The sequence below is a fragment of the Lissotriton vulgaris genome, chromosome 4_1 (assembly GCF_964263255.1).
Source record: "Lissotriton vulgaris chromosome 4_1, aLisVul1.2, whole genome shotgun sequence".
NCBI lineage: Eukaryota > Metazoa > Chordata > Amphibia > Caudata > Salamandridae > Lissotriton > Lissotriton vulgaris.
In genome coordinates this window covers 45232487-45259167 of record NC_141691.1, presented here as the reverse complement: position 1 = coordinate 45259167, position 26681 = coordinate 45232487, and the positions used below count along the sequence as shown (strand labels likewise).

The window sequence follows — 26681 nt, the reverse complement described above, 5'->3', positions numbered from 1 at the left end:
CCCTAGGAACCCGATTGGCAGGCACCTAGGGCACATCAAGTCAAAGTGCATCAGTAGATCTGGCAAAAAGTGTGTGGGTGGGGGGTATCTGCAACAGAAACCCAGCTTCTCACAGTTCTCTTAATTGGCACTGGAGCAGCTGGAGTCTATGACTTCTGGGCTGGCTTGGTGAGGAGGGACATCTGAAGGCGCAATGGCCTCTTCTCCAAAGATGCCTAGAGCTGCTTCCATTGACTGCTGCAATCTGATGTGAGCCCAGTGCCTATCAATTCTTATCCCGAAGGGTTTTAAAAAAGAAATGTAATAGAGGGAGAGGAAGAACGTCCAGTCAGCATTTTTGTGGTATGGACAAAGGCAAAGATTACAGATGCTGTGGTGGACATAACAAGAATATTTAGCATGGCACGGAGGGCATTTCCTAAAGGGTGCCAATTCTATCATCTTCTACACCCTCTTATTCTCGGACTTTGAAGAACAAAGAAAGCATGGAATCCTCGAAGGGCATGGGCACCCGAGGGTCATGGACTCAGTTATGCGTTTCGGTCTTCGAAGTGCAACAGCGGAGAGGAGGAAAAAGAAAAGATGGCCACAGGTATCGAAAAAGTCTTTCTCTAAGGGTAAGCAACAAAGGCCTGAAGCAAGAACATGTAGAATCTGGAAGCCCGGTTGATACACGTTCGAACCTGATGGTGGAAAAAAAAACAATCTAACAACGCCGTTGAGGCCTATGTGCATTATTAGCTAAGTGAGGAGTCGAAGGCAATAGTTAGACGGCCCCTACCACGTGGCATAACATGAGACACAGTGTACCTCAGCCGGGTCTGGTGGCTCAGTGGTCTAAAGCAGCCACTGCAGGGGCCTTTGTTCTACCTCATGGTCACAGGTTCAAATGCCGGCGGGTCCACTCAGCCTTTCATCCATTTGAGGTCAATAAAATGAGTACCATTGAGTTGGGTAACAATAAACATCTGTTATTCAGTGCCAGGACACCTTCGGGTAATCGGGCGCTTTACAAATACACCTGTTATGTTATATCTCCCCAGTTTCTCCAGTTTAAATCATTAGCTAGCACACAGCACTAACTACAGCGTAGGGGTAGCAATGAGAGCGAACGCCCGACTCCCAGTACAGCTCATAGCCTACCTTACATGGACGCAGTACTTGCCTCACCCATCTATCCGTATCAACACCGCCACTTCCAGACCTGTTCAGTGGGGCATATACTGTGATGTAATTCTACTCCATGACAAGATGTATAATTGATTAAATATATGTTCAAATCAAAATTGCTACTATTGTAATGTACTTACAAAAATACTAATAAAAAATGTTTTTATTTTAAATCAGCTAAGTGAGCAGTCACAGAACATCCAATAACTTGAAAGACTTTTTCCAAGCCAAACACTAGATAGCAGGCGTATGCAGAGCATGTGTATCTGCTGCCACAAATGCGACAATAATGTTTTGCACGGTATCTGGGAGGGCGTTTGGGCCATCCATTTGCACTAGTTGGGGACAAAGGACATTGTTCTGGAGGTGGACAGTCCATGTGAGATCAGCTGCTTCATTCACACCTTCCGCAGAAGAGAAATGGTTACATGCAGCTTTCACAGACACATGCACTAGTTTTCTGAACTCAGGTGCAACATTAGTTTGATGTACACATTGCTGTAGTAAATTCATGAACAGTTCACTATGGGTCAATAGATATTCAAAATTAAGCTTTCAATTGAAACCGATTAGCACTAGTTAAACCCCACCAAAGGGGAAATGGCTACTATCAGTGTAAACGGAAGTACACAAGACAGGGAAGCAGGAAAATCTACTCAGTCATGCTTTTCAAATTAACCACAGTCAGAGGAAAGTCAAGGAAGCAAGAGAATGTGCTATTCTTATTTTTTAAAATTTTTTAAGAGCCCAACATACTGTGGCTTTGATATAGAAGGTAGCAGCAATGAAGGATGGTTTAAAATAAATCTGCAAGTCTTATTTTTTATTTATTTTGAAAGTTTTATATAGCGCGAACCAAACTCTTGCGAGTATCTGAGCGCTTTACATGACAAGAAGAAATATATACAGAATATATTACGATATAGTGAATCAGGCAATAAGGAAGTGCTAGATAAGTCTAGAACAAGAAAAGGCTAGTGCAAAATGGCAAAGATAAACAGAAGGACGCATATAAGCGAAGAGAAGCAAGTAATAAAGTACAGTGAATAGATAAAGAGTTCGCGTGGATTGAACCATGAGGATCGCTTTCACTTCTCTTTTGAAGGACGCCGAGGAAGGGTTCATTCTAGTTTCACTGGGCAGAGCGTTCAATATCCTTGGAGCCATACCGGAGAAGGACCGGTTATACGTTTTTTTCTTGGCGAATCGCTGAGGTTGTAGGAGAAGAGTCTTGGCACTCCTGGAAGCTCTGCTGCCCGCTGAGAGCACCAATTTCTAAGCTAGGTATTGTGGGGTGTTGTGGTAGAGTGCCTTGTGTGTTATACAAGCGATTTTTAAATGAATTCTGGCTTCAAAAGGTAGCCAGTTGAGGGCTCTCAGGTCTGGGGATATGTGGGCGTTTCTCTTAGAGCCTGTGATGAGTCTCGCAGCAGAGTTGATCGTGGCTCTTGGCGAGGCTGTCGATGACCTCGGGAGTCCGCATAGGGTTACTTCTCCGTATTCCAAGCAAGGGATAACTAAGGCTAGAACAGCTTGTTTGAAATCGTAGGCGGGCAGATAGGGTTTCAGTTTTCGCAGCGTTCTTAGGTGGAAGTTGGCTCCCTTTGTTGAGGCGCTGATGTGTTTCAGCATCTTGAGGTTTTTTGTGCAGCATTACCCCAAGAGATTTTGCTGAGTCGACTAGGAGTGATTGTCCATTGAGAGCTGTTAGGTGCACCATCCAGTCTGTGATAGTTTGAGTTTTGTTAGGGTGGCGATTACAAGGAATTCCGTTTTGAGGGAGTAAAACTTCAAGTGGTTTTCGGCCATCCATATTTGGGTTTTTTGTAGTGTGGAGTTGAGTGATTTGATGTCTTCCAGAGAGTGAATTTTGATGTAGATTTGGGTATCTTCAGCGTACATGTGGAATTGTATCTTGGAGAGGCTGAGAAGATCAGTGAGGGGTTCCATGAAAATGTTGAAAAGGGGTGGGAGAGAGGGAGGAGCCTTGAGGAACTCCCAGAGTGACAGACGAGGGGAAGGACAGGGAGGTTGCCCTTGAATCTTTGGGATCTGTTTTGGAGGAAAGAGGCCAACCAGTTAAATACACTTCCAGATAGACCCATTCTGTGTTTCAAGAGATTCAGCAGGTTGTCTTGTTTGACGGTGTCAAAAGCGGATGGCAGGTCGAGTAGGATTAACAGACAGACCTCATTTTGGTCGAGGATTTTTAGAGCGTCATCTAATACATGTGTCATGGCTGATTCTGTGCTGTGACCTGCTCGGAAACCAGATTGAAATTGGTTCAGCAGGTTGAAACAATCAATGTGACAGTTCAGTTGTATGTGAACGCATTTTTCCAGGAGTTTAGCCAACATAGGGATGTTGGAGATCGGGCGATAGTTATTAGGGTCAGTAGGATCCGCTGTGGGTTTCTTTAGGATAGGCGAGACCTGCCCCGTTTTCAAGGTGTCTGGAATGGATCCTAGCATAAGGGAAGTATTAATGATCTTGGTCCAGAGGGGAAGTAAGAGAGGAGTGAAATCTTTTATGTAAGTAGCCAGGAGCGGGTCAGTGAAGTGATTGGGTGGTTTCAGCGCGTTAAGCGTTTTTAACATGGTATCTTCATTGTAAGTGTTGAAGTGGGACCATGATGCATTGTTTTTTAGTTTAAATTGGAGTACTTTAAATTGATAGGGATGCCCGTCTATTACAAATCTGAGATAGCTAGAGTAGCAAGGAAGTTGTTTTGTAACAGGAGAGGAAGGACTTGTTGAAGTGTGACCATGTGAAAATGGTCTTGCTTTAGCAGCGACAGATTACATTTACATTTACATTTACAGATGCTCTTATGACATTGGACGCTGTTTGGGTGGTATGTTTAGGGGGGTAGATGTTAGTTCTAGACAGTAACCTGAAGTGGAGGGGCTTTCGGAAGAGTAGCCTCCTGCGTTGCCTCTATATGATGAGCGACAAAAAGAACGTTTGGGAGCTTGCAGCTGCAAGGCTCCCATAGATTTTGCTGTGTTGGTGTCTTTTTTCATTTTCTATAAAAACACATTAACATTGGGGCCAAATAAATGTGTTTCATCAAATGGCTGATTGAGGATGGAATTTTGTACCTCCGGTTTAAAAACTGAAATACATAGCCATGCATGTCTACGCAAAATTGACCTTGGGGCAGTATCTGCAGCATCTAGGGCACAACGAAGGGAAGTATTAGTAATATTTTTTCCTTCTTGTACGAGTTCATTGGCCCTATTTTTATACTTGTCTGGTAGATGCTGTATTATGGACTCCAGTTCATCATAACAAATAGTTTCTTACCTGTCGGTGTAGTTTTGCAGCTTGAAGATCTTCCTGGATTCACTATGCTGTGCATTATTCTGCGGTCTTGTGGTTGGGTCCGTAATCGTAGTCTTTTCTTTGTTTTTATTTTTTGAAGCCCAGGTGGGTGTCGACGTCCCACCTTTTGGTGTATTTCCAGTGACGTCGGCATGCTTCCTGCAGGAGCTCCCACTCTTGGGCGCCATCTTCGGATTCTTTTTTCTCGTGTTCGTTCTGTTACCGAAGTTATGTGTGTTAGGACTAGGTTAAGGTTCCATGCAGGCGGCGGCACCCGCTTTGGTGGTGCAATCCTCTTTGCTCCCTCCAGGAATCCCTTAATCACTTGTGATGTGAAGAAACTCCTATAAGTTTCTCCTCTTGTGTAAGCGACTATTGCTGCCAAGTGAACTCTCAATGAGGATGAACTTAGGTTCTTGTCGAGCAGGTGTGTGAGGTATCTTGGCACTGTTGAGTCCTTTTGCATTTTGTTGTGAAGTTTTTCTCTCCTGCACCACAGTGTAAATCTCTTCCATTTTGAAACATAGCACCTTGGTGTGCTGGGCCTTCGTGCATCAGTTGAGGTAATATAAATTCTATGGTCATGTTGTGTTCCCTAGCGAGTACCCCACCGACTCCATGTACGAGTTAAAAGTGCATGTAACTTCCCTCCTGTATCAGCTATGAAGACGCAAATACATTTGCGTCCAACGTTAACTTGTCCTCTTTCAGACCCACCATGAATGGGTTTGATGGTCCGTTCCTAAGTATGCTATGCCAACGTCTTTTTGAAGTGTACTCCTACGTCTTTCAGCCTGGCTGAAAGTAGGCCCTGAATCTCTGCCACCGAGCCTCTTCTCTGGCTTCTGACTGCGAGGGCCTCTGCCCGAGCAGCCCCCGTACCCGTGAACTCTGACTTACTTCTAGCGCGGCCCTCCGTGCTCAGCTCAGCCTGCTGCCTGCCAAGATTGACTATAACCTTCGAGTTATCTGTTTTCCTCCCCGAAGATACATTCCAGCCTGCTAGCTTCAGTAAACATCCTTCCTCAGCTACAGGGCTAAAGGGCCGACCTGTCTTTATGCAAGTAATTCATAGCCTCTGTTGCCATGCTTCCATGGAAGGCCCCATGCCCCACGCTTCTCATACAGACACTCAGGCGCTTATACACGCATTCACAGCAAGTATAGAATAGCTTCTGCTCTAGAGACCTTTCTGCCCAGATAGCTCAGTTCCTAAACATCAGATATCAGATATGATAGAAGCACAAGTTGATCTGACATGCCAGACTTCTGTCTCTTTCCGTCAGTGTAAATGTCAAGTCCCCTGCACCCCGTCTATCACACGTCATGCAGCTGCGCGCGCATCCAAGCTTCCGATTTCTGCTGACATTGCAACATTCTGTTAGCACCACCCCTTGGTGCCACCCACTTGCGTCACCTATCAGTGACGTTTTCTAGCACACACCCTAGTTCACGCCTAGTTTACGCCTCTTGATGATGTACTAGCACCACGTGTATACTGTTATCTTGTCTTCTCTCAGCTGTTACGCCTCTTACATTGAACATTATGATGTAAATCAAGTATATAAGCTATGTATTGTCAATAAACGACAGCGCGCTCATCTATCCCTTCTGACACCCTGTGTGGTGGTCAGAACATGATATCCTGATTCCTTTATGAGGAATAAAAACCCTTAGAAACTCTTACACCACGGACTCTGTTTTCCTTCTTTCCGATTGAGTTATTATTGATTAAGTACTTACCTGCATAGAAATTAAGAGAGTAAATTAATTATTTACATCATTTTGGCGCCCGAATAGGGACCCCTCCCCCACCTCACGCGCCGGAAGGTGCGTTGCAATCCGTGTCCCCTGCCATCAGTTAGACGGACAACACGTGTACTGGCAGGATTTCCTGCATCCCCCTCTGACACACGGAGGTGACGAAGACTGCGATCAGTGCCCAGACGAGGCGGTGAGGAGTGCGGAGGATCCCGACCAGAGCCCAGCCGAAGGAAGCAAGGTCCGAGGTGTGAAGAGGCCCACCAGTTTTCCGAAGTTTTCCGAAGTTTTCCGAAGTTTTCCGAAGTTCCGAGTCGAGTCCAGTCGAGTTTCCGAGGCCTTCTGTTTTCCGTGCTTCCCGGTGAGTACCATTGCTGGGTCGTATCTAGACGGGTTTGGGTACGCAAGTCCGGTCTGCACTGTTTTTAGGCAGTGTATCTGTACTGTTTAGCAGTATATAAAGTATTCCGAATTTCTGCACTGTTACAGCAGTGTATCTGTATCGTTGAGCGGTACATTCAGAGTAGGGGGAAGTTAGCTATGTCTTTAAATGTTTCATGTGATTAATGTCGTGGTATGAATGTGATTGTTTTTGTGCATTATTGTGTTTTCTTGTTTAAATAGTTACATGCTAATTAAGTATTTAGGATCAAGCATTTCAGTATCAAGTAGGCACAATGCCGTTTTTCAACAAATTAAAGCAGATAGGAACTAGGAAAGGGATGTTAGAGGAAGAAATTCCAATCCCCCCTAGGGACACTCCAGGTAATTTTATGTACAATAAACATGGCATAGACGCCATCCTGTATCTCGAGTTATGGACCGATTATACCAAGCACCTAGAAGAAAGATACCGATGGCCAGTTAACGGAACATGGGATGCCGAGTGCATCATAAAAGTAGAAGAAATATTACGAAAAAAGAAAGCTAGACAATCTCAGAAAGACGCCATAGAATTTTGGCGTAAAGAATCACGTAAACGTGCTGATAGAGCACTCCGTAGAGAAGACAGGCTTAAAGAATCAGAAAAGGCCCAAGAAAACGAATTAGTCACTGAGGGAATTCGAGTAAAAGTAGAACAAATAGATCGTATCCAAAATGGCAAAGTGAACAACATGTATCTTTTGGCCGATGGTACCCCTGACGCCATTTCAGAAATACCGAAAAATTTGCCGTCACCATTAGTTCCAACTAAAGTAATGCATAAGACTACTAAAGACATATTCCTAAATTCATACCTCGAAGATGTAGCGCCAGCTTACACCAATCTGCCTGTTCGTGCCCTGCCTACTGACGGGGCCGGGGGTGGTACTGCCCCCCAAGATCACTCTCAGCCGACACCGAAAAAGACTAGTTCCGTTCCGCCAGCCCCGCCACTTCCCTCACCTAAAACTGATCTGCCGAAACCACTTCAATCAGATCCTACTAAAAGACAAATTCAGATACTGACTACACACAGAGATAATGCCCAAGCTTCCGCTTCAGAAGGTGCGACCGCGGGTCTCCAGACCCCGCCACCGACTCACAGATTAAATCTCAGAGGTCTGCAGAGTCCTCTTACGTACAGATCCCCCCGTTCTTCTAATTCATCCCGTCTTGATGCACTAAAAGAAAATATGTCAGTTTGTAGATACGATCCAGAACCTGGACAGGACGACTTAATGGTATTAGCGTCTTTACGGTTAAGATCTGCTACTGATAGTTTGTTATGTTATGCAGGAATGAAGGAGCGCCTAGATAGAATATATGAGTTCGTTCAAACGGGAAAGGACCCCGACAGTATTAAGGATGCCCTGGAGAAACAGAAAGTTAACATGCAAGCACTGATACTACGATTTTTCATAAATTGTCTAATAAGAGAACGAGACAGGCCCGGAACAGAGCAGAGTGAATTAGATGCATTGAACAAGTGGGGTCAAAATATAGCCGACGGAAAACATGACAGACAAAATTGCATAGAGGCCATGTATAAAAAGATTAAGAAAGCAGTGATAGCAGTACACGAGAAAGAGAAAGAAAAGGCTCCCTCCGAGGAGGAAGAAGAATCTGAAGAACCAGAACCAACTACAAGCACTATAGCATATGTAGGTAAGGGAACTTATCTTAGGAAGGGTATCCGTCCAGAAAGCAAGAGAGTTTTCTTCTCTGCCTTAACGAATCCGAATTCTGCTGAGCATCAGTTCCAGGAAACTGATAAACGGCTTCGAGATCGAGTTGGGTACCATGTACTCAATTCTATGGATGAGCAAGAACTAGCCCGATCAGCGGTATCATGGGCCGAAAATGCAAACATATATAATGATGACACGGTAGCACAGACATTTCTGAACCTCTCCCCCGACGAACAGAAATTAGCAGGGGTATATATGATTCAGCACCTTCTCATCAAATACAGAAAACATTATTCCGATCCAGGTCCCTTACATGAGACACTAGAAGCACTACTGATGGATAGATGGAGAGGCCTAAGCACTAAATTAGTTCAAATAATTCTAGAACAACGACGCAGATATGATACTTTTGTAAGTCCTGAATATGTCCCCGCCCCACCTCCAGAAAGGAAAATGTACCATATGCAGTGCGGGAGTGGTATTGAAAGTCAGAACCCCTTACGGGAAGTGCACCCTGTTATGGGTGAGGATAAAACTTTGAAACGCGTGTATGTGCACACGCCTCTGACTAAATTAGAACTGTTAGAAATGAAGAAATTAGTACCATGCCATGATAAAGACCCTGCAGGTTTCCATAGAGAGCTTAAAGACATGTTATTAATGGGGGACTACACATATGATGATATCATGAAAATGTTGAAAGTATTATTGCCTACGGGAATATTCGAGAAATTAAAGGAAAAGGAATGGGAGGTGGGAGACACAAAGATTGCCTGGGCAGAAATAGAAGACGAAGAGAAAAAACGGGTTCCAGGGTTAGGCCTTGGGGACAAAACTAAAGCATTACCAGGTTTGATAGTACAGGTCCTGCCCAGATTATTGACAACTAGAAAGGAGGATTGGGATGCAATCTCGTCCTGTAAACAGAAACATGATGAAGATACTAGCGATTTTTATTCAAGATTCGAGAAATGTTTTATTATCAATAGTGGCCTCCAGCCAAGTAGCGAGTCGTACCCACATCTTTTCGTATCAAAGTTAGTAGAGAATTCCCTACCGTTAGTTAAAAATAGAGTGTATAAAGTCGAGAGTACATGGCAAGCAAATACGCCATCCCAGATGTTACAAATGTTACAATATCACCAGAATAGAATTAGGGAAGAACAAGATCAGGAACAGAAACGTATGAAAGACACGAAAATGAAAATGTTAGTAGCCCAGACGGTTCCATCCGACAGTCACAGAAAAGGTACGACCCAGACAAGTCACACTGCAGCTCCTGTTAAAGGGACATGCAATTATTGCAAGCAGCCAGGTCACTACGTACACGAATGTACAGTTCTGAAACATAACATAGCGACAGGTAAAACTAAAGAGAGACCGCATCCGCCTAGACAAGACCATAACCAGCATCAGTCTACACAGAATACACAGCCCATGCATGCATCTGCACAGACAGCACAGACCGTAGCAGTACCACAGCCACAGCCCATTGCTGCAACCCAGCAAGTCTCACAACAGATGTACCAGTATGCCCAGTCTGCTTACCCCGAATATTCCCGATATACATGAAACAGCCTAGAGAGGGAAGGTGGCTTGCCTCTTATCGAGATTCCTGTAGATCAAGAAGGTCCTTATGTACACAGTCAAGTATTGGGGAAAGATAGAAAGTTTTTAATTGACACAGGGGCAAGTCGCACTACAATAAGTCATGACGAAGTTCCAGGGGCACCCCTCTCAGGCTCACAAAATGTTTCCCTTGGTTTTTCAGGACAACCTATTGTAAATGAAGTATCAGAACCAGTTCCCCTGGCTGTGGGTCCATTATCACGTGTTACAGACCTGTTACTAACAAAATCATGTCCGGAAAATCTGTTAGGAATTAAAACACTGAAGGCTCTAGGAGCTATAATATGCTGCTCCCCGGAGGGGGTTAGACTCTTTCTGCGGGATTTCAAGGGTCATTACGTCCTTCGTGAGTTTGACGTCAGATTGAAAAATGTACCTGATTACTTGTGGGCAAAAGGCCCAACTGATGTAGGATGTATGCACATTACACCATACCGCGTTACCCTCAAGGCAGGTGTTGTATTACCCAGAATCAGACAATACAAGTTACCACCCGATGCTGTAGCGGCTTTACTGAAAATCATTGAAGAGCTCATTGCCCAAGGAGTGGTCGTCGAGACCGACTCCAATATCTGTAATTCACCCATCATTCCGATTCTTAAACGTACTGATCCCAATGCACCGCCAGTATATCGGCTGGTGATTGATCTCCGAGAATTGAATAAATGCATTATCCCACAGTATCCTGTGGTCCCCGATATATCATCTCTATTGACTGCTATTGATTCAGAAGCAACGTTCTTTACTGTGATTGATCTCAAGAACGCCTTCTTCAGCGTGCCTATTGATCCCGAGAGCCAATATCTCTTCGGATTCTGTTTAAATGGACGCAGTTTCAAATTTTCGCGCGCACCTCAAGGATTCACAGAAAGCCCCAGCATCTATAGTCAAGCACTGAAAAGACAACTAGATTGTATTCAAATGCCAGTTAACACCGCTTTACTACAATACGTCGATGATCTGCTGATCACCGCACGAAGTGAGCCCGAATGTGAAAAAGCATCACTGACAGTTTTACATTTCCTGGCTGACAAGGGACACAAGGTGTCTCCTTCGAAGCTACAATTCTGCGCTCAGCAAGTTGTGTACTTGGGTCACTTACTGTCCAAAGTGGGGAGACAGCTCACTCCCGATCGCATTCAGTTAATTGTGAACATGCCGCAACCCAAGACACAAAAGGAAGTGCGGGCCTTCATAGGCCTCACCTCGTACTGCAGACAATGGATTCCCCAGTATGCATTCTTAGCTAAACCACTCATCCAGTTAACGACACAGGAGGCAGCGACTTCGACTGTCCTCCCTTGGACTCAGGAACACACACAAGCTTTTGAAGAATTAAAGAAAGTTTTATGCCAAGCACCAGTTTTAGCGACACCATGTTACAGCAAACCGTTTACACTTTTTGTTACAGAACGTGATGGCACAGCGTTATCTGTCCTCACTCAAGATCAAGCAGGTTCACATAAGCCTTGTGCTTATTTTTCTAGTACATTGGATTCAGTAGCTCAAGCACTCCCTGCGTGCTTAAAGTCAGTAGCAGCAACAGCGTTAGCAATAAGACAAAGTGATTCAATTGTTTTAGGTCATCAGTTAACAGTTCAAGTACCACATTCTGTAGAGGTTTTGTTAAACAGAACCCAGACTCAACACTTAACTATAGCACGACTGACAGGTTATGAATTAACACTATTCCAGCCACACATAGAAATCAGACGTTGCAGCATCCTGAACCCAGCAACACTGTTACCTACAGTTATGACAGATCCAGCTCCGCATGATTGTATAGAAATAATTAATGCAGTAACTAAGCCTAGACGAGACTTAACAGATGTCCCATTGACAAATCCAGACCTGACACTTTATGTGGACGGTTCATGCATGAGAACAAGTACAGGAGAATTAGTGGCCGCGTACGCCGTGACCACTGAAACTGAAATTAAAGAAACACATCGTATTGACACACTGTCTGCTCAAGCAGCAGAGCTCATCGCTCTGACCCGAGCTTGTATTCTAGCCAAGAACAGAAATGTTAACATATACACAGATTCCCGCTATGCCTTCGGAGTTGTACACGACTTCGGAGTCCTCTGGCAAGAACGAGGTTTTCTGACTTCCCATGGGGCCAAGATACAACATGGCCCCCTTATTCAAGCACTGTTAGAAGCAATACATTTGCCCTCGGGCATATCAGTCATGAAATGTAAGGCACATACCAAAGTCACAGATTCCGTTTCCCAGGGTAACGACCTGGCAGACCAGACAGCAAAACATACAGCACTGACTCACACCCAGACTACTGATGTGACAAAGACAATAGTCCAGACCCAGTGTATGGCAGTTAGAGATCCCACCCTAGATGTAATTGATATCCAGACACATGCTACTCCAGAGGAGATAAAGAAATGGACTGAACTAGGAGGGATTCAGACAGATCAAGGTTGGGTGACGAAGGGAAAATCTATATGGTTTCTCCCCGACTCAATGGTTCAAGTCATAATAAATACAGCACATAGTCCTGCCCATCTTGGAGAGAAAGCCATGTTAGACAGTTTACAGAATCTCTGGTACAACAAACACTTACGAGCAGCAGCAAAACAGAAAGTGCGTACTTGCATGATCTGTTGTCAGTTCAATCCAGGTAAAAGTGTCCCTGTTGAGCAAGGTGGATTCCATCCTCCCGATCACCCTTTTGAAGTCCTCCAGATGGATTATATCCAGATGAATAGCTGTAGAGGATTTAAGTATGTCCTTGTAATTGTTTGTGCTCTGTCCCGCTGGACCGAAGCATACCCAGTCCCAGACTACACGGCTCCGACCACTGCCAGACAGTTGGTTCGTGAATTCTTCCCACGGTACGGTTTGCCCCGTGTCGTGTACTCAGATAACGGACAGCCGTTCTCGTCCGAGTTGATGAAACAAGTTTCCCTCTTGCTAGGATATCAGTGGAGGTTCCACTGTGTCCGACATCCCGAAGCAGCTGGCCTTGTAGAAAGGCATAATCAGACACTAAAAATCCGTCTTGCCAAGATCTGTCAGGAAAAAGGGGTCGACTGGATAGTCGCCCTGCCCGTGGCACTATTCTACATGAGAATGGTTGCCCACTCGAGATCAGGGCTATCTCCGTACGAAGTGGTCTTTGGAAGACCGCCGAATATGTGGGGGACGCCCGTTCCGAAAAAGATCACTGATATTGATTGTAACATGTTGACAGATTACCTTGCCTCCTTGATGTCTGCACTCCAATCATGTCGTTCACAGGTTGCCGCAGCCTTCCCTGACAACACCGATGTAAAGGCGCATGAGGTCCGTCCAGGGGACCTGGTAGTCGTCCGGAATTTCGACCGGAAAAGTCCGCTGGAGCCCCGCTGGAAGTCTCCAAAGACCGTTCTGCTTACCACCAGGACCGCCGTGAAAATCGAGGGGAGAAAGGGGTGGGTCCACACGAGTCACATCAAATTATGCAATGAACTAAAAAACGGACTGAAACAGGACTCTGACTCGTCCACCCCCACCAAAGACTGTGTCGAAGCACAAGACGTTACTGTGCCTAAGAGAGAAAAGACTCCTCAAGAACTTTACCGAATGAAGCTTCGATCTAGCAAGTCAGACAGTTTAATTGTTTAAGTCCTCCCCTAGGTGAATCGGTTAAATAGTTTCTGACATGTATCCCCTAGATCGAGTTAGAGAGAGAGAGGAAAAGAGAAGAACATATTGCAAATCACTTCGTAGTCACTGCATAGTGACACTAATAATTATGTTTATTCTCAGTATACTACTCATTATTGCCAGCATTCTGCTTCCTATGTACTGGCCTATTTTCAGGCGTGAACAATCTGCTTACAATGTCTCTGCTGAACACACTTTTAGTGAACTTCCCGCACATGAACTATCTTACAGACTTGCGCTGCGCAACAATACATTTATTAGTATGTTACACCATTCCCATCAGACAAATAATGCTACAGACTGTTGGATATGTGGCCGACTCCCTCCCTACCAGAATTACAAGGGAGCTCTGCCCCTCTTTCCGTACCCATTCACTCACAATGGCTCCTGTGGAGCATGGTTTAAAATAATTAATTCTTTAGATCCTGATATTGCTGTTTTCGATGGGGGCTGGGTTTGGGGAAACTTGAACTTAGTCCTGCTCAACGTCTGTTATCCGGATAAAGAGGGACTTCCCACTCGAATAGGAACTGATCTAGAAAATGAAGTATATGGATTAGGTAATTACACAATCAGCCTTATGATCCTCACTGTTGAATCTGAAACTGCTCCAGTTTTGCCCCATATGTTAGTGTTACCAGTCACAGGTGAATTATGTGTTAGCAAGAAAGGTTCAGTACACGTAGGTCATAGTAAATGCACTACTGTGGTCGAGTTCAGTGACCATGGTAAATCGTCTTTTAAAGCTACCAGTCATTCCTATTTTGTTTGTGGTCATACCGCATACATACGTTTGCCTCCAGACTGGGATGGTACCTGTTACATTGCATTCCTTCTGCCACCTGTTTTCCTAGCTCCTCCTGATTACCATAGAAATACGAATCTAGCACCGAATAGACCCAAAAGAGATATTCCCCTTGTCGACTACACAGAAACGGCATGGGAACAGTACACTGATTTCAATAAAGGATTCTTTTTCTTCCTAGGACCTGTCCAAAACAGTAAATTAATACGCAGATTAACGAGAACACTTGAAGCAGTAGTGAACGAAACTGCCTCCGCTCTAGGTAACTTAACAGAGGAGCAGTCTGCTATACGGACTGTTGTCCTTCAAAATCGTCTCGTGATTGACGTCATCTTGGCAGATAGAGGTGGAGCCTGTAAGGTCATCGGGTCAAGTTGCTGTGTTTTCATTCCACAAAATGCACCATCTGTCTATCAAGCTATCACCCGTTTACATAAAATTGCAAATCAGATACATCAGAATCCAGGCACCTGGACTTGGTCCGGTTGGTTCTGGACTACGTTAACGGCTTGGGGATGGAAGATCTTATCCTTCCTAGGCATTGGTCTTGTTATAGTATTCAGTTGTTGCCTATGCCTGCAGTGTGGGCCAGCGATATGTGGACTGTGTGCCACATCCTGCATTGAGCATTCCAGTTGTCTTTCAAACAGTCAAAGAAAGAAAGACGAACATATAATGTTACAAGAACAAACCGATCGATTTATGAGGATCGACATATCATGAAGGGTCCGTAGGGAACAAGGAGGGAATGAGGTAATATAAATTCTATGGTCATGTTGTGTTCCCTAGCGAGTACCCCACCGACTCCATGTACGAGTTAAAAGTGCATGTAACTTCCCTCCTGTATCAGCTATGAAGACGCAAATACATTTGCGTCCAACGTTAACTTGTCCTCTTTCAGACCCACCATGAATGGGTTTGATGGTCCGTTCCTAAGTATGCTATGCCAACGTCTTTTTGAAGTGTACTCCTACGTCTTTCAGCCTGGCTGAAAGTAGGCCCTGAATCTCTGCCACCGAGCCTCTTCTCTGGCTTCTGACTGCGAGGGCCTCTGCCCGAGCAGCCCCCGTACCCGTGAACTCTGACTTACTTCTAGCGCGGCCCTCCGTGCTCAGCTCAGCCTGCTGCCTGCCAAGATTGACTATAACCTTCGAGTTATCTGTTTTCCTCCCCGAAGATACATTCCAGCCTGCTAGCTTCAGTAAACATCCTTCCTCAGCTACAGGGCTAAAGGGCCGACCTGTCTTTATGCAAGTAATTCATAGCCTCTGTTGCCATGCTTCCATGGAAGGCCCCATGCCCCACGCTTCTCATACAGACACTCAGGCGCTTATACACGCATTCACAGCAAGTATAGAATAGCTTCTGCTCTAGAGACCTTTCTGCCCAGATAGCTCAGTTCCTAAACATCAGATATCAGATATGATAGAAGCACAAGTTGATCTGACATGCCAGACTTCTGTCTCTTTCCGTCAGTGTAAATGTCAAGTCCCCTGCACCCCGTCTATCACACGTCATGCAGCTGCGCGCGCATCCAAGCTTCCGATTTCTGCTGACATTGCAACATTCTGTTAGCACCACCCCTTGGTGCCACCCACTTGCGTCACCTATCAGTGACGTTTTCTAGCACACACCCTAGTTCACGCCTAGTTTACGCCTCTTGATGATGTACTAGCACCACGTGTATACTGTTATCTTGTCTTCTCTCAGCTGTTACGCCTCTTACATTGAACATTATGATGTAAATCAAGTATATAAGCTATGTATTGTCAATAAACGACAGCGCGCTCATCTATCCCTTCTGACACCCTGTGTGGTGGTCAGAACATGATATCCTGATTCCTTTATGAGGAATAAAAACCCTTAGAAACTCTTACACCACGGACTCTGTTTTCCTTCTTTCCGATTGAGTTATTATTGATTAAGTACTTACCTGCATAGAAATTAAGAGAGTAAATTAATTATTTACATCAAGTGGTATCGGGGGGAAAAGTGTAAGCAAATGTCCTCGACCAGTCTATCCATAGGGCATTCCCCACGGACCCCTCCCCTGGCAGCCTGGATGCAAAGTTTTGGCATTTTGCATTCTGGCGTGTTGCAAATAGGTCCACAGACGGTGTTCCCCACCTGTCGAACAGCCTCCTTGTTTCCTGTGCATTGAGCTCCCACTCGTAGGATGCCGATGTCTGTCTGCTGAACCAATCTGCCTCTACGTTTTCCTTCCCTGGTAGATGTATGGCTAGCAGGTCTATGTTGAGAGGGATGGCCCTGCGCTAGCTTTGAAAGCGGGACCGATTGTTTCCCCCCTTGCTTGTTGATGTAGAACATCGCTGTTGGGTTGTCTGTCTGGATCAACACTCTCTGGTTGTACAGTTTTGTCTGGAAAGCCTTTATAGCGAGGAAGATTGTCTTCAACTCCAGGTAATTGATGTGTTTGCCCGCATCCACTGGTGTCCACAGGCCCCTCACTCTGAGTTTCTTCATGTGAGCTCCCCATCCCTTCAGGGATGCATCTGTGGTGATTGTCACTGTTGGCTTTGGCGGCGTTAGAGGTTTTCCCCTTGTTATGTTCCTCATGTTCCACCATGCCATTTCTTTCTGCACTGAGTGCGTTACAACCACTAGATCCTCCCAACAACCTGTAGCTTGTGACCATTGTTCTTGTAGCCATTCCTGTAAGGGTCTCATGTGTAGCTGTACATTTGGCACTAGGTGTATGCATGATGCCATCATGCCCCGGATTTTGCTCGCTGTCCTCACTGTCCGTGCTTGCCCCTTCTGGTAGAGCTGGGTCTCCTTCACCAGTGCTACCGTTCTCTTCTCGCTCGTGAACACCTTGCTTTGTAAGGTGTCGATCTGCGCTCCCAGGAAGTTTTTTATTTGTTCTGGTTCCATTGAGGATTTCCCCCAGTGGATGGAGAATCCCAGGTTCATCAGTGTGCTCGTCACGCTATGTGCGTGCTGCTTGTACGTTCTGTATGAGCTTGCTTTTATTAGCCAGTCGTCCAGGTAAGGGTATACGTGTATTCCCTCCCTTCGTAGGTGTGCTGCAACTGTTGCGAGGCACTTTGTGAAGACCCTTGGTGCCGATTTGAGGCCGAACGCCAGGGTAGTGAACTGGTAGTGGTCTTCTCCGATGATTAATCGGAGCAGATGTTTGTGCCCCCTGTTCATTGGGATGTGCAGGTAGGCATCCTTGAGGTCTATGGTGACCATGAAGTCCCCGCCTTGCAATTGAGGAAGTACCTCTTGTAGGGAGGTCATTTTGAACTTTTGAGTTTTTATGAATTTGTTTAAGAATCTTAGGTCCAGGATGGGTCTCATCGTTTCGTCTACCATTGGTACCAGGAAGTATGTTGAGTACACGCCCCTGTTCCTTACTCTGTAAGGCACGGTCTCTATGGATTGTTTTTGCAGGAGCTCCTTTGCTTCCTCTTGAAGGAGCTCTAGGTCTTTCCTTGCTCGTGGCCTTCTTTTTGGCTCCCTGTCCGTTGGCTTTCCCTCCAACTCTATGCAGTACCCGAACTGTATGATGTTGAGTACCCATTTGTCTGAAGTTATTGACTTCCATTCCTGGAGGAAATGCTTTAGTCTTCCTCCCACTGGGCTTACATGTTCTCGGGTGTTCACTTCGTGTGACCCCTGTGTGTTGTTCTTGTGCTTCACCCCGGGGACTCTTGCTTGGGTGAGCACATGCTGTTTTGGCAAGTCACTTGGAGGGGGGTTGCTGGCCCCCTCTCCTGTTCTGAACATGTCCGTTCCCTTTCCCGCGAAAGGACTGGCCTCTCTGCTGGTACTGCCAGGATTGTTTCTGTTGCCCTTGCTGTGCCTGGTTGTCTGCCTGGTGGGCTTGTTGGACACCTGGTGTGATGTTCCTGGTTGATTTCCACCTCTCCCATTAGGTCTCCGAGATGGGGTGGCTCTTTGGGTACCTCTGTTGTGTAATGATATATCTGTAATATACATTAGTTAGTGATAGATTCCTTACCTTAGAATATCCCCAGGCGTCAGACTGGATCTGGAAATTTTTGCACAGCAATACCCCTGCGCGTCGGTAGGCGTCGTCCACGGCTCCGCGTCAGTCGTCGGATTCGCTAGCGCCGGAATTACGTCGGAGGAGTACTTAGACGCCGCCCATGCGCACTGACGTCAGTTCTGATACACAGCTTTTCCGCGCCAGATACGCAGAGCCATGATAGAACCAACACTGGTGCCATGAAACTAGGGCTCTGAAAGGGGATGACCTTAACCCTAGATATCGGTTCGCAGAACGGGGAGGATGGGTGGGTCGGTAAGGATTCTTTCACTAACTAATGTCTCGTACAGACATATCGTTACACAAGTAGTAACTTGTGCATCTGAAAGAGATACGTTAGTGACATTCAGAGTGACATTAACTCATTCATCTGGGCATCTAAGGCATCTAGGATTGCTTGGAAAAAGCTGAGGCGGAGAAGAGAAAAGGGTGGCCTGGCCTTACCAGACCTCCAGCTGTATGCTTGGGCTTTCCAACTCTCACATTCACATATGTTACTGAGAATGCCCGTGGATACTGGTGCGGGAGGGATGTTTTTGGCTATGGAGTATATCCACGCCACACCTAACTGTGAGTCCTGGACTCTTTGAAACTCTAACAATAGACGGTCACCTGAAGAAGGCTCAAGAGCCGAAACGCGCGTAGTGGTGTCTACCGCTTTGCCTTCATCACTGAATATATGTTTCATGTCTATTGATTTTGTATTTTCTCTTTTGTATTTTTTAATTCAAGACTATATAAAATTTAAACACATAATCACTTATAAAAACTATATATACAAAAAACAGTAAAAAACAAAAGAAAAATAGTCAACAACAATAAACAAAGCTCTATCAGAAATTATTTTGCTCATTGGTTTCTGTACACAAGTGGACTTAATATACTGTTTCATTCTAGGTTTTTATTTACAAAAAAACGTAAATTGTATTATCTAATCAATGTCTGTCACTTTGCTATAGACCTTTCCTAACTCTGTTTCTTCCCTATGTATAGCAAGTGCTACTATATTATATAGGGATCCCCTTCTTCCAAATATTTATGTTTTTGGCTATGCTCAGGGGCGCCAAATTGGCAGAGGAAGGTTTTTTTTTTAAATTTGGGAACCCGAAGTTAAAAAAATAAATAATCCGGCTGAAGGTTCTTCAGGGGGTAGGCAAAACCTGGGTCCAAGTTAGGGTGGCAATGGCGCTCGGCTATTTTTCCAGCTTGGCTCCCTTTGGGATTCTCCTGGAACCCCAGAGTGCTTAAGGGACAGTCTGGCAAAACCTTTGAGTGACGCAGGGTTATTGGTGTGGGGAAACCTCCTTGATGGAGGCACCCTTATCCCCAGGGAACATCTCCAGGACAGGGTCGGGGGAGGACTCTCTCGGTTTAAGAATTAAAAACTTGCAAGTTGGGTCCAATCTCACCCACAAAAGCACACCCTGGGGTGTGGAAGCAGTTTAGAACAACAGCTTGTGATCAAACCCCCAGTGAAGAAAGAAACTTCCCTTTGGTACCAGACCTTGCTGGAAGAAGTAGATGGTGAATTTAAGCTTGCTGTGGAACTATGTGGGGGGGGGGGGCCTTTGCCCATACAGGACTGTTGTAAACTATGGCAGATATCATGTAAGATCTTCTATGAAGTTGTGAAACCAGCCTGGCTAAGAAGAAACCACCTGTTCACCATCCACAGGGCCTACTTTACTCCCTATAAACTGACAAAAATTTCAGATGGGTCACCAGTCAGTTGTAAAAAATGCGGCCTGGTCTCCACCTCAGATATACATATGTTTATGGAATGTCCTTCTCTTGCTACTTTCTGGCGGGAGGTTGGAGAATTTCTGACAAGTGGTTAGGCTGCGCTATCAATATAGATTCCTTTAATATTTGGTCTCGCAGAAAACATCACTGGTCTTGCTGAAGCTCTGCTTTTTTACTCTGTCCCGTTAGCCAGGAGGCAAATTTGTATAAAATGGACGGAATCTAGTCCTCCCACCTTTGCGGATTGCCAGTCATCAGTTTTGGCGGTCTCCACATAAGATCTAGCCAGACAGGGTAGTAGCAAGAAGAAGGCATTTTGGAATCCTCTGCAACTTAGATGGGACTCTTAGATGTCAAGGTAAAATCGTGGTGGGTTTTTTTCCCCCCTAAATCCTATGATTATGCTGCTAATACTCTTCGCGCAAAGCAGTGTGCTGCCACGTATTGTGGTGGTTTATCGGCGAGAGTCATCTTGCTCTTGAGCGTGGCAGACGTGGTATCTCAGTGGATCCTTCATTAATACCCAGCGAGTGTCTAGTACTAGTAGGTGGGCCCCATTCCAATTTTGAAGTGAGATTGACAGCGAATGAGGGCAAAAAAAAAAAAGGGATGTTTTCACATGAATCTTACTTATTCTTTTGTCAGACTGGCAACAATGACTTTTCAAAATGGTGTTTCAAAATAATCCATTTCCAATTCAGTGTTAAAAGAAAGACAGTCATTCAACACATGTGGGAGATAACAGTGCCATCTATGACCGTGCCTTGGCAGCATGCATTCTGGTGCAAGCACATACAGAAACAGAGTAATGCCAATATTCACTGCTGTCAAGATGACCAATGTCAGGTGACGCCTTTAGGAGGTCCTGGATTTTAAGCCACAAGCACTTGTTGCCGTAAGTGACTCATAGTTTAATGTTATAACATTATTTGCATGGGATTATAAAGTACAAGCCACAGAATGCAACAAACATGTTGGTTATAGAACCTAGCCATGTTAGAGGCGTCATATTGGACAATAGGACCAAATCAACAAGTTTGAACGTCATCACAGCAACAACACCACTCCATAAAAGAAGCGAGGCGCATGCTGAAAAAATCCAAATTACAGGCAATTCATGAAGCGAGGGTCCAAATGAATCTGAGGCAAATGTAAAAGTTCAATAATGGACTATATTATGGACATTGATGCCCACCTAAGCAAATTTTACAAAATTTAAGAAAGATTAAGAAATTAACTGAGCATCGCAAGCAGCCGTTGGATCCTTAAACAATATCTAAGAGTGTCTGGAGCCACTTGCGAGAGGCAGTAAACATGAAAGTTAGACTAAGTAAGATAAACAGATCCAAGCAAACGTTTTAGTAGTCTAAATGGACTCACAGCACACAATGTGACTGGGGACTGGGGATAAAAATACTTGCCATTTTTTTTAAAAGAAACATGGATGTAGTACATGCTTGGCAGTAACATTGAATTGTCTGTAGACATTAGAAACATTTTTGAATAGGAAGGATATATAAACAATGAGGACACTACTAACACACAACTCAAAAAGAGAAAACAGGAAGCCTAAATCAACCAATGAAACCAAATCAACAGTTGTAGCAGGAATATGCCGATGGTAAATAGAAATTTCACAGGGCCACAACCTGTAAGCCAAAACTGTGCATTAAGAACAACAGTATGGAAGGAAAGTAAGTGAACAGTGAGAATCATTTTCAGAAGAGTGAGAACGTACTTTTTGCAGAAGGTGCAGTTTTTCTTGCACGGTGGTTTCCTGGAGAAGGCAGTGAGGCAGGCTGAGGAGCAGAAGAGTTGAGGAAGCCCCTTCCGCTGATAGGCTGTCTGTCCCTTCTGCAGTGCGGTCCGGCAGTTGGCGCAGGTCATCTTCGTGAGTGTGGGAGGTGGCGGTGGAGGAGGAGTAGGGCGAGCATTGCCACGCTGCTGTGCTGCCTGACCACGCATAGTCAATCGAGACTTCGGCTTCCGAAAACCAAATGGAACGAAATCCTCATCATTGGGGTCATCCACCATCGCATCGTCTTCCTCATCGGAAATCTGCACTGTAAAGAGAAAAGAACAGATTTACATTAGGAAATACAATACGCAGAAAAGGGAAAGAGGTATCCGCTGAAGCATAGATAATTAAAATAAAAAAATTAAGAGGTAGTAAGATAGAAAATGGGCAAGATGCAAAAAAGAAACCCATTGTATAGTGGGTAAAGTGAAGAAAACGAATAAAAGGTAAACCATTCTGTCCACACAAACACCAAATAGAACCGTGGAGCAGCCCTACTGGGTTGCCATTCACTTACTGCTTTCAGAGGAGTTGATGGTAGAATTCATGGCATCCGCTTTAATGGCTTCTGCTCGGCGGGTCCGAACCTTTGGTTCCTCCTAAAACAGAACATTAGAGTTAGTGGGCCAGGCATGTCCCAATTCAGAAATGACCTCCCTCGTCTGACAATTTGGAGAGAGAGCGCGCAAGAGAGTGTACAAGAGAGCGCGTGAGAGCGCGCGAGAGGTGAGACTGCACGAGTGAGCGTGAGAGAGAGAGCGAGAGCGCGAGAGAGCGAGCGAGGTAGCGAGCGCGAGAGGGAGAGAGAGAGAGATGCATAAGTAGCATAAAAGAAAAATATAGATTTTAGAGTACATTCACTGGGATATCAATTGCGTCATTTCTAAATGCGGCCCACCCAACTGAATAGTACACTCAAATGTTCACAAAGAGCTGCACTTCCAAACAACAATGCCCTTCAAGGTAACAGGTTAACACCAACAGTCAGAAGGTTCACAGTAGCAAGTAAACACTCCAAATAGCTCACTGGCATCATACCGCAGAACAAACAAAAGCATAGAAAGTTATGTTTAAATAAAATTGGAAACCACACAACGAAAAGGCCTCAAAACCTATAGTGATACAGGAGTATGAAGAAGGCTTGAAGATGGCATCAAGAGATTCTAACATTTACTGATCTTGATCTCAGCCAGGAAAAATAGAATAGATCTTTATGGAGTACCCTGACAATCAATGTGTTAGTCCTGCCCATAGAGAGCAGTGATTGCTTACAAGTTCCTTATCAACAATATTGCACCAGCACACCTATTCAAGATTTCTATGCTATACACAATTCCATCCATTTAGTGGTTTCAGCTGAAACATCAGGAAATGCAAATGCAGGAAATGCTAATATTTATACATAGGTACCAGAAAATTGTCTGTTTGACAGACATGAAAATCACAATGCCTCTCAACACTGAGCGGCCTTCTACTTAATATATGCCTAACCCGTACAACTGTACATTAGTATATTTCGAATAAACTTGATGGTCTATGTACATTCAATTGGTCTTGCGTTTGTTTCACGCTCCCACTTCAAACTTGCATCCCAGCACATGCCATTTAATTAGGCATTCGTACCTGGTGGCCCCGACAAGCAGTAGAAGAGCACAAGGAGCCAGATCTAGAGAAGGAAGCCATAAAATCAAGCTCTCCCAAAAAATTGCACTTGAGGCCAGAAGGCTTGATGAAAATGGCTGGGCTAGGGCCAGTCCCCAGGACTATAATGTTATGTTAATTTAACTTCTTAAGCACAACGGTTACCCTGGGGTGTACTGGCGCTGATCACTGCCTATTTGGCTGCTGTGGTGTAGGGTGACTATAAGGTAAATAACCAAGTTTTCAGCCCCTTCCTAGACGAGAGGAGCTCGGTTGAGTTTCTGAGATGGAACAGTAGATTGTTCCAGGCCTTTGAGGCACCTGTGATGAAGCTCCCACCATCCCAGTTTGCTTTTTTGACCGGGGGAATGATCTTTATTTTTGCTCCTGTAGAGCGAAGGGTCCTTCTGGGAACATACCATTGGAAGCGTTGTTTTAGGTAATCGGGCCCTCTCCCTTGAGGGCCTAAAAGACAGCGCAGAGGGCTTTAAATTGTGTCAGTAGTTTATCTGGGAGCCAGTGTAGTTACTTTATAACAGGGACAATCTTTGGTGTTTCAGTTAACAATCTGGCTGCCGCATCTGCTTAGGTATTTTTTTGGGATGTTCAGATAAAGACTGTTACAGTAGTCTAACTGTGACATAATGAGTGCTGTGACCACTGTCCTAAGACTGTCTTCCGGAAGACAAACCTTTATTTTCCTTATGATTCTGAGGCGGCAGAAACTCGTTGAGACAACCCCACTTATCAGGTCCCCGAAAGTGAGTCTGTTGTCCACTATAACCCCCAAGTTCTTTACTTTATTGGTCAGTACGGGGAGAGTTCCCAGTTCTTCCGGCCACCAGTCGGGCATCCAGAGGTTCAAGTTGTTGCCAAATATGATGACTTCCATTTTGGCAAAGTTAAGTTTCAGGCAATTTGAGAACATCCACCCGTCATGGCTTTCGTACAGTCATAGAATCATTTTCCCGTTTCAGCCTCTTGCCCTCGCAGGAGAGACAACACTATTTGCGTGTCATCCACATAAGAGGTCAATTGGACCCCAAATGTTCTGACCAGAGCCGCCAACGTTGACACAAACATTAAAAAGTGCTCGGCTGAGGGAAGAACCCTGTAGAACCTCACATGGAAGGGAAAAAGGTTTGGAATGGTCTTCATCTAGGTCCACCGTTTGGGTTTTATCAGTGAGGAAGGATTTCAGGAGGTTGCAGGCATTGCCTTGTACCCTGCCCTCTGATAGACGGTCCATCAAAACATTATGATGAACCGTATCAAAGGCCGCCAAGAGATCCAGCATGATCAGTACCACGCTGCCTCCCTAGTCCAAGGCCTCTCCTATTTCCTCAGTAGATTTGATCAGGGCCAGCTCTGTGCTTTATTCTGATCTAAATCCATATTGTGTCGGGTCTAAAATATTGTTTGGAGGAACAGGCTAAGTTGGGCATTCATGGCTTTTTCAATCATTTTTGCTCGTAGTGGGAGCGCGCAAGGTGGGTCTGTAATTATTAGGGTCCTTGGGATCGAGATTTTGTTTCTTGAGCAGAGGAAGAATAGATGCCATCTTCCATTTTTGGGGAAACTGGCCAGATCTGAATATGGCGTTGAACAGGAGGGTGAGTGCTGTACCAGTGATCTCTGGGATTTGTTTGATCACGGATGCAGGACACGGGTCCAAAGGAGATCCTGATCGAATAGAGGCCAGGAGTTTAATGGAGTCTTGTATCGCCAATGGTGTGAAACTATCAAGCGCCAATGTGACTTTGGATCCACAGGACACCACCCTGGTTGAAGTCCCCATATCCGCTGTCTGGGGAAGCGTAAATGAGTAGAAAATTGCTTCCACATTCTGCTGAAAGGAGGAGGCTAGGTTTTCACATAGTTCAGGACTGCTCTGGTTTTTGGGGATGTTGGGAGCGGTAAGCTTTGTTATTGTTTTAAAGAGTTCTTTAGAGGAGGATTTTGCTCGAGTGATTTGCTCCGAAAGAACATCCTTTTAGTGTTCAAATTGGATGGGGGTGTGGTCTATCCAGGGAAGTGGAAACACCTTGGTGCAGGTTACATTGGGATTGTTGGAATAAATCCCGTCTGAAGTGTGTCCTGCACCATGGGTGGGGCCTTTTACAAGTTGCCTAAGTTCCTCCGCGCTCATCACTTGTCCCAACCTTATTGTGTCGGGGTCGGTGGGAGCTTCAAGATGAAAGTTAAAGCCCCTCAGCACTGTGAATGAGTCCGGGCAAAGTCTCTCCTCTAGTATCGTTCCAACAGATTAAAGAAAATCGCTTCTGGGGCCTCGGGGGGGGGGGTCGATAAAGAAGCATCCCTTTGAATGCATTATGATCAGAAGTGCGTAGGCTAAACGAAAGTGCTTCACAGGCCGCGTTAGATGTGTGAAAGGAAGGCTCCAGGGAGTCATGGTATATGACCTTTAGTCCTCTCCCCACTCCTATGCGGTCTATCTGCAGTGTAGCCGTGAAAGCCTGGGGGTGTGGCTTTGGCTAAATCAGGCCCTGAGGCTTTATCCAATCAGGACTCCGTTATGAAGACCAGCTTTATATTATATTCCTCGGTAAGCAGTGCACACTCCATCCTGTGCTTAATCAAGGAGATTGCAATTAGCAGTAAGCATCTTAGGGGGGCTAATATGCTCTGTTTTTATCCGTCCTTTCTTATTTTCAGGACGACTAATGGAGTGATACATGATATGGGGGAAGATTCAGATGGCAATTAGGACAAATAGTTGGCAGTTCCTTCGGAGTTGCCTCAAGTATGATGCTTGGACAACTCGATTTTTCACCTGCTGGGTTCAGCTCCAAAAGATTTTTTCTTGAATAGGTCAGAAATTCTGGCTTCAATAAACCAGGGGACAGGCCTTGAGCCCGGACCAAGCGCAGACTGGCTTGCCTTAGGCGTGCCAGCGGCACGCCCGCTGCACGAGTCCGCTGCTCGGTCGCTTCAGCGGGCCTATTTCGTAGCGAGCAGCTAAAAACAACTAGCCTG

At 45.2% G+C, this 26681-nt stretch overlaps 1 protein-coding gene across 5 annotated transcripts in view; it reads right to left on the bottom strand.

Moving 5' to 3' along the window:
- ZMYM3 (zinc finger MYM-type containing 3) overlaps window positions 1-26681 on the bottom strand; it is a 539665-nt gene that overhangs the window by 350213 nt on the left and 162771 nt on the right. For all 5 annotated transcript variants that reach the window (XM_086918270.1, XM_086918269.1, XM_086918272.1 and 2 more), the window contains exons 4-5: window positions 22561-22642; window positions 21984-22308 (exon numbers count right to left, since the gene is read on the bottom strand). In XM_086918270.1, the coding sequence (XP_086774396.1) occupies window positions 21984-22308; window positions 22561-22642 (407 nt within the window). The remainder of the gene's footprint in view (window positions 1-21983; window positions 22309-22560; window positions 22643-26681) is intronic.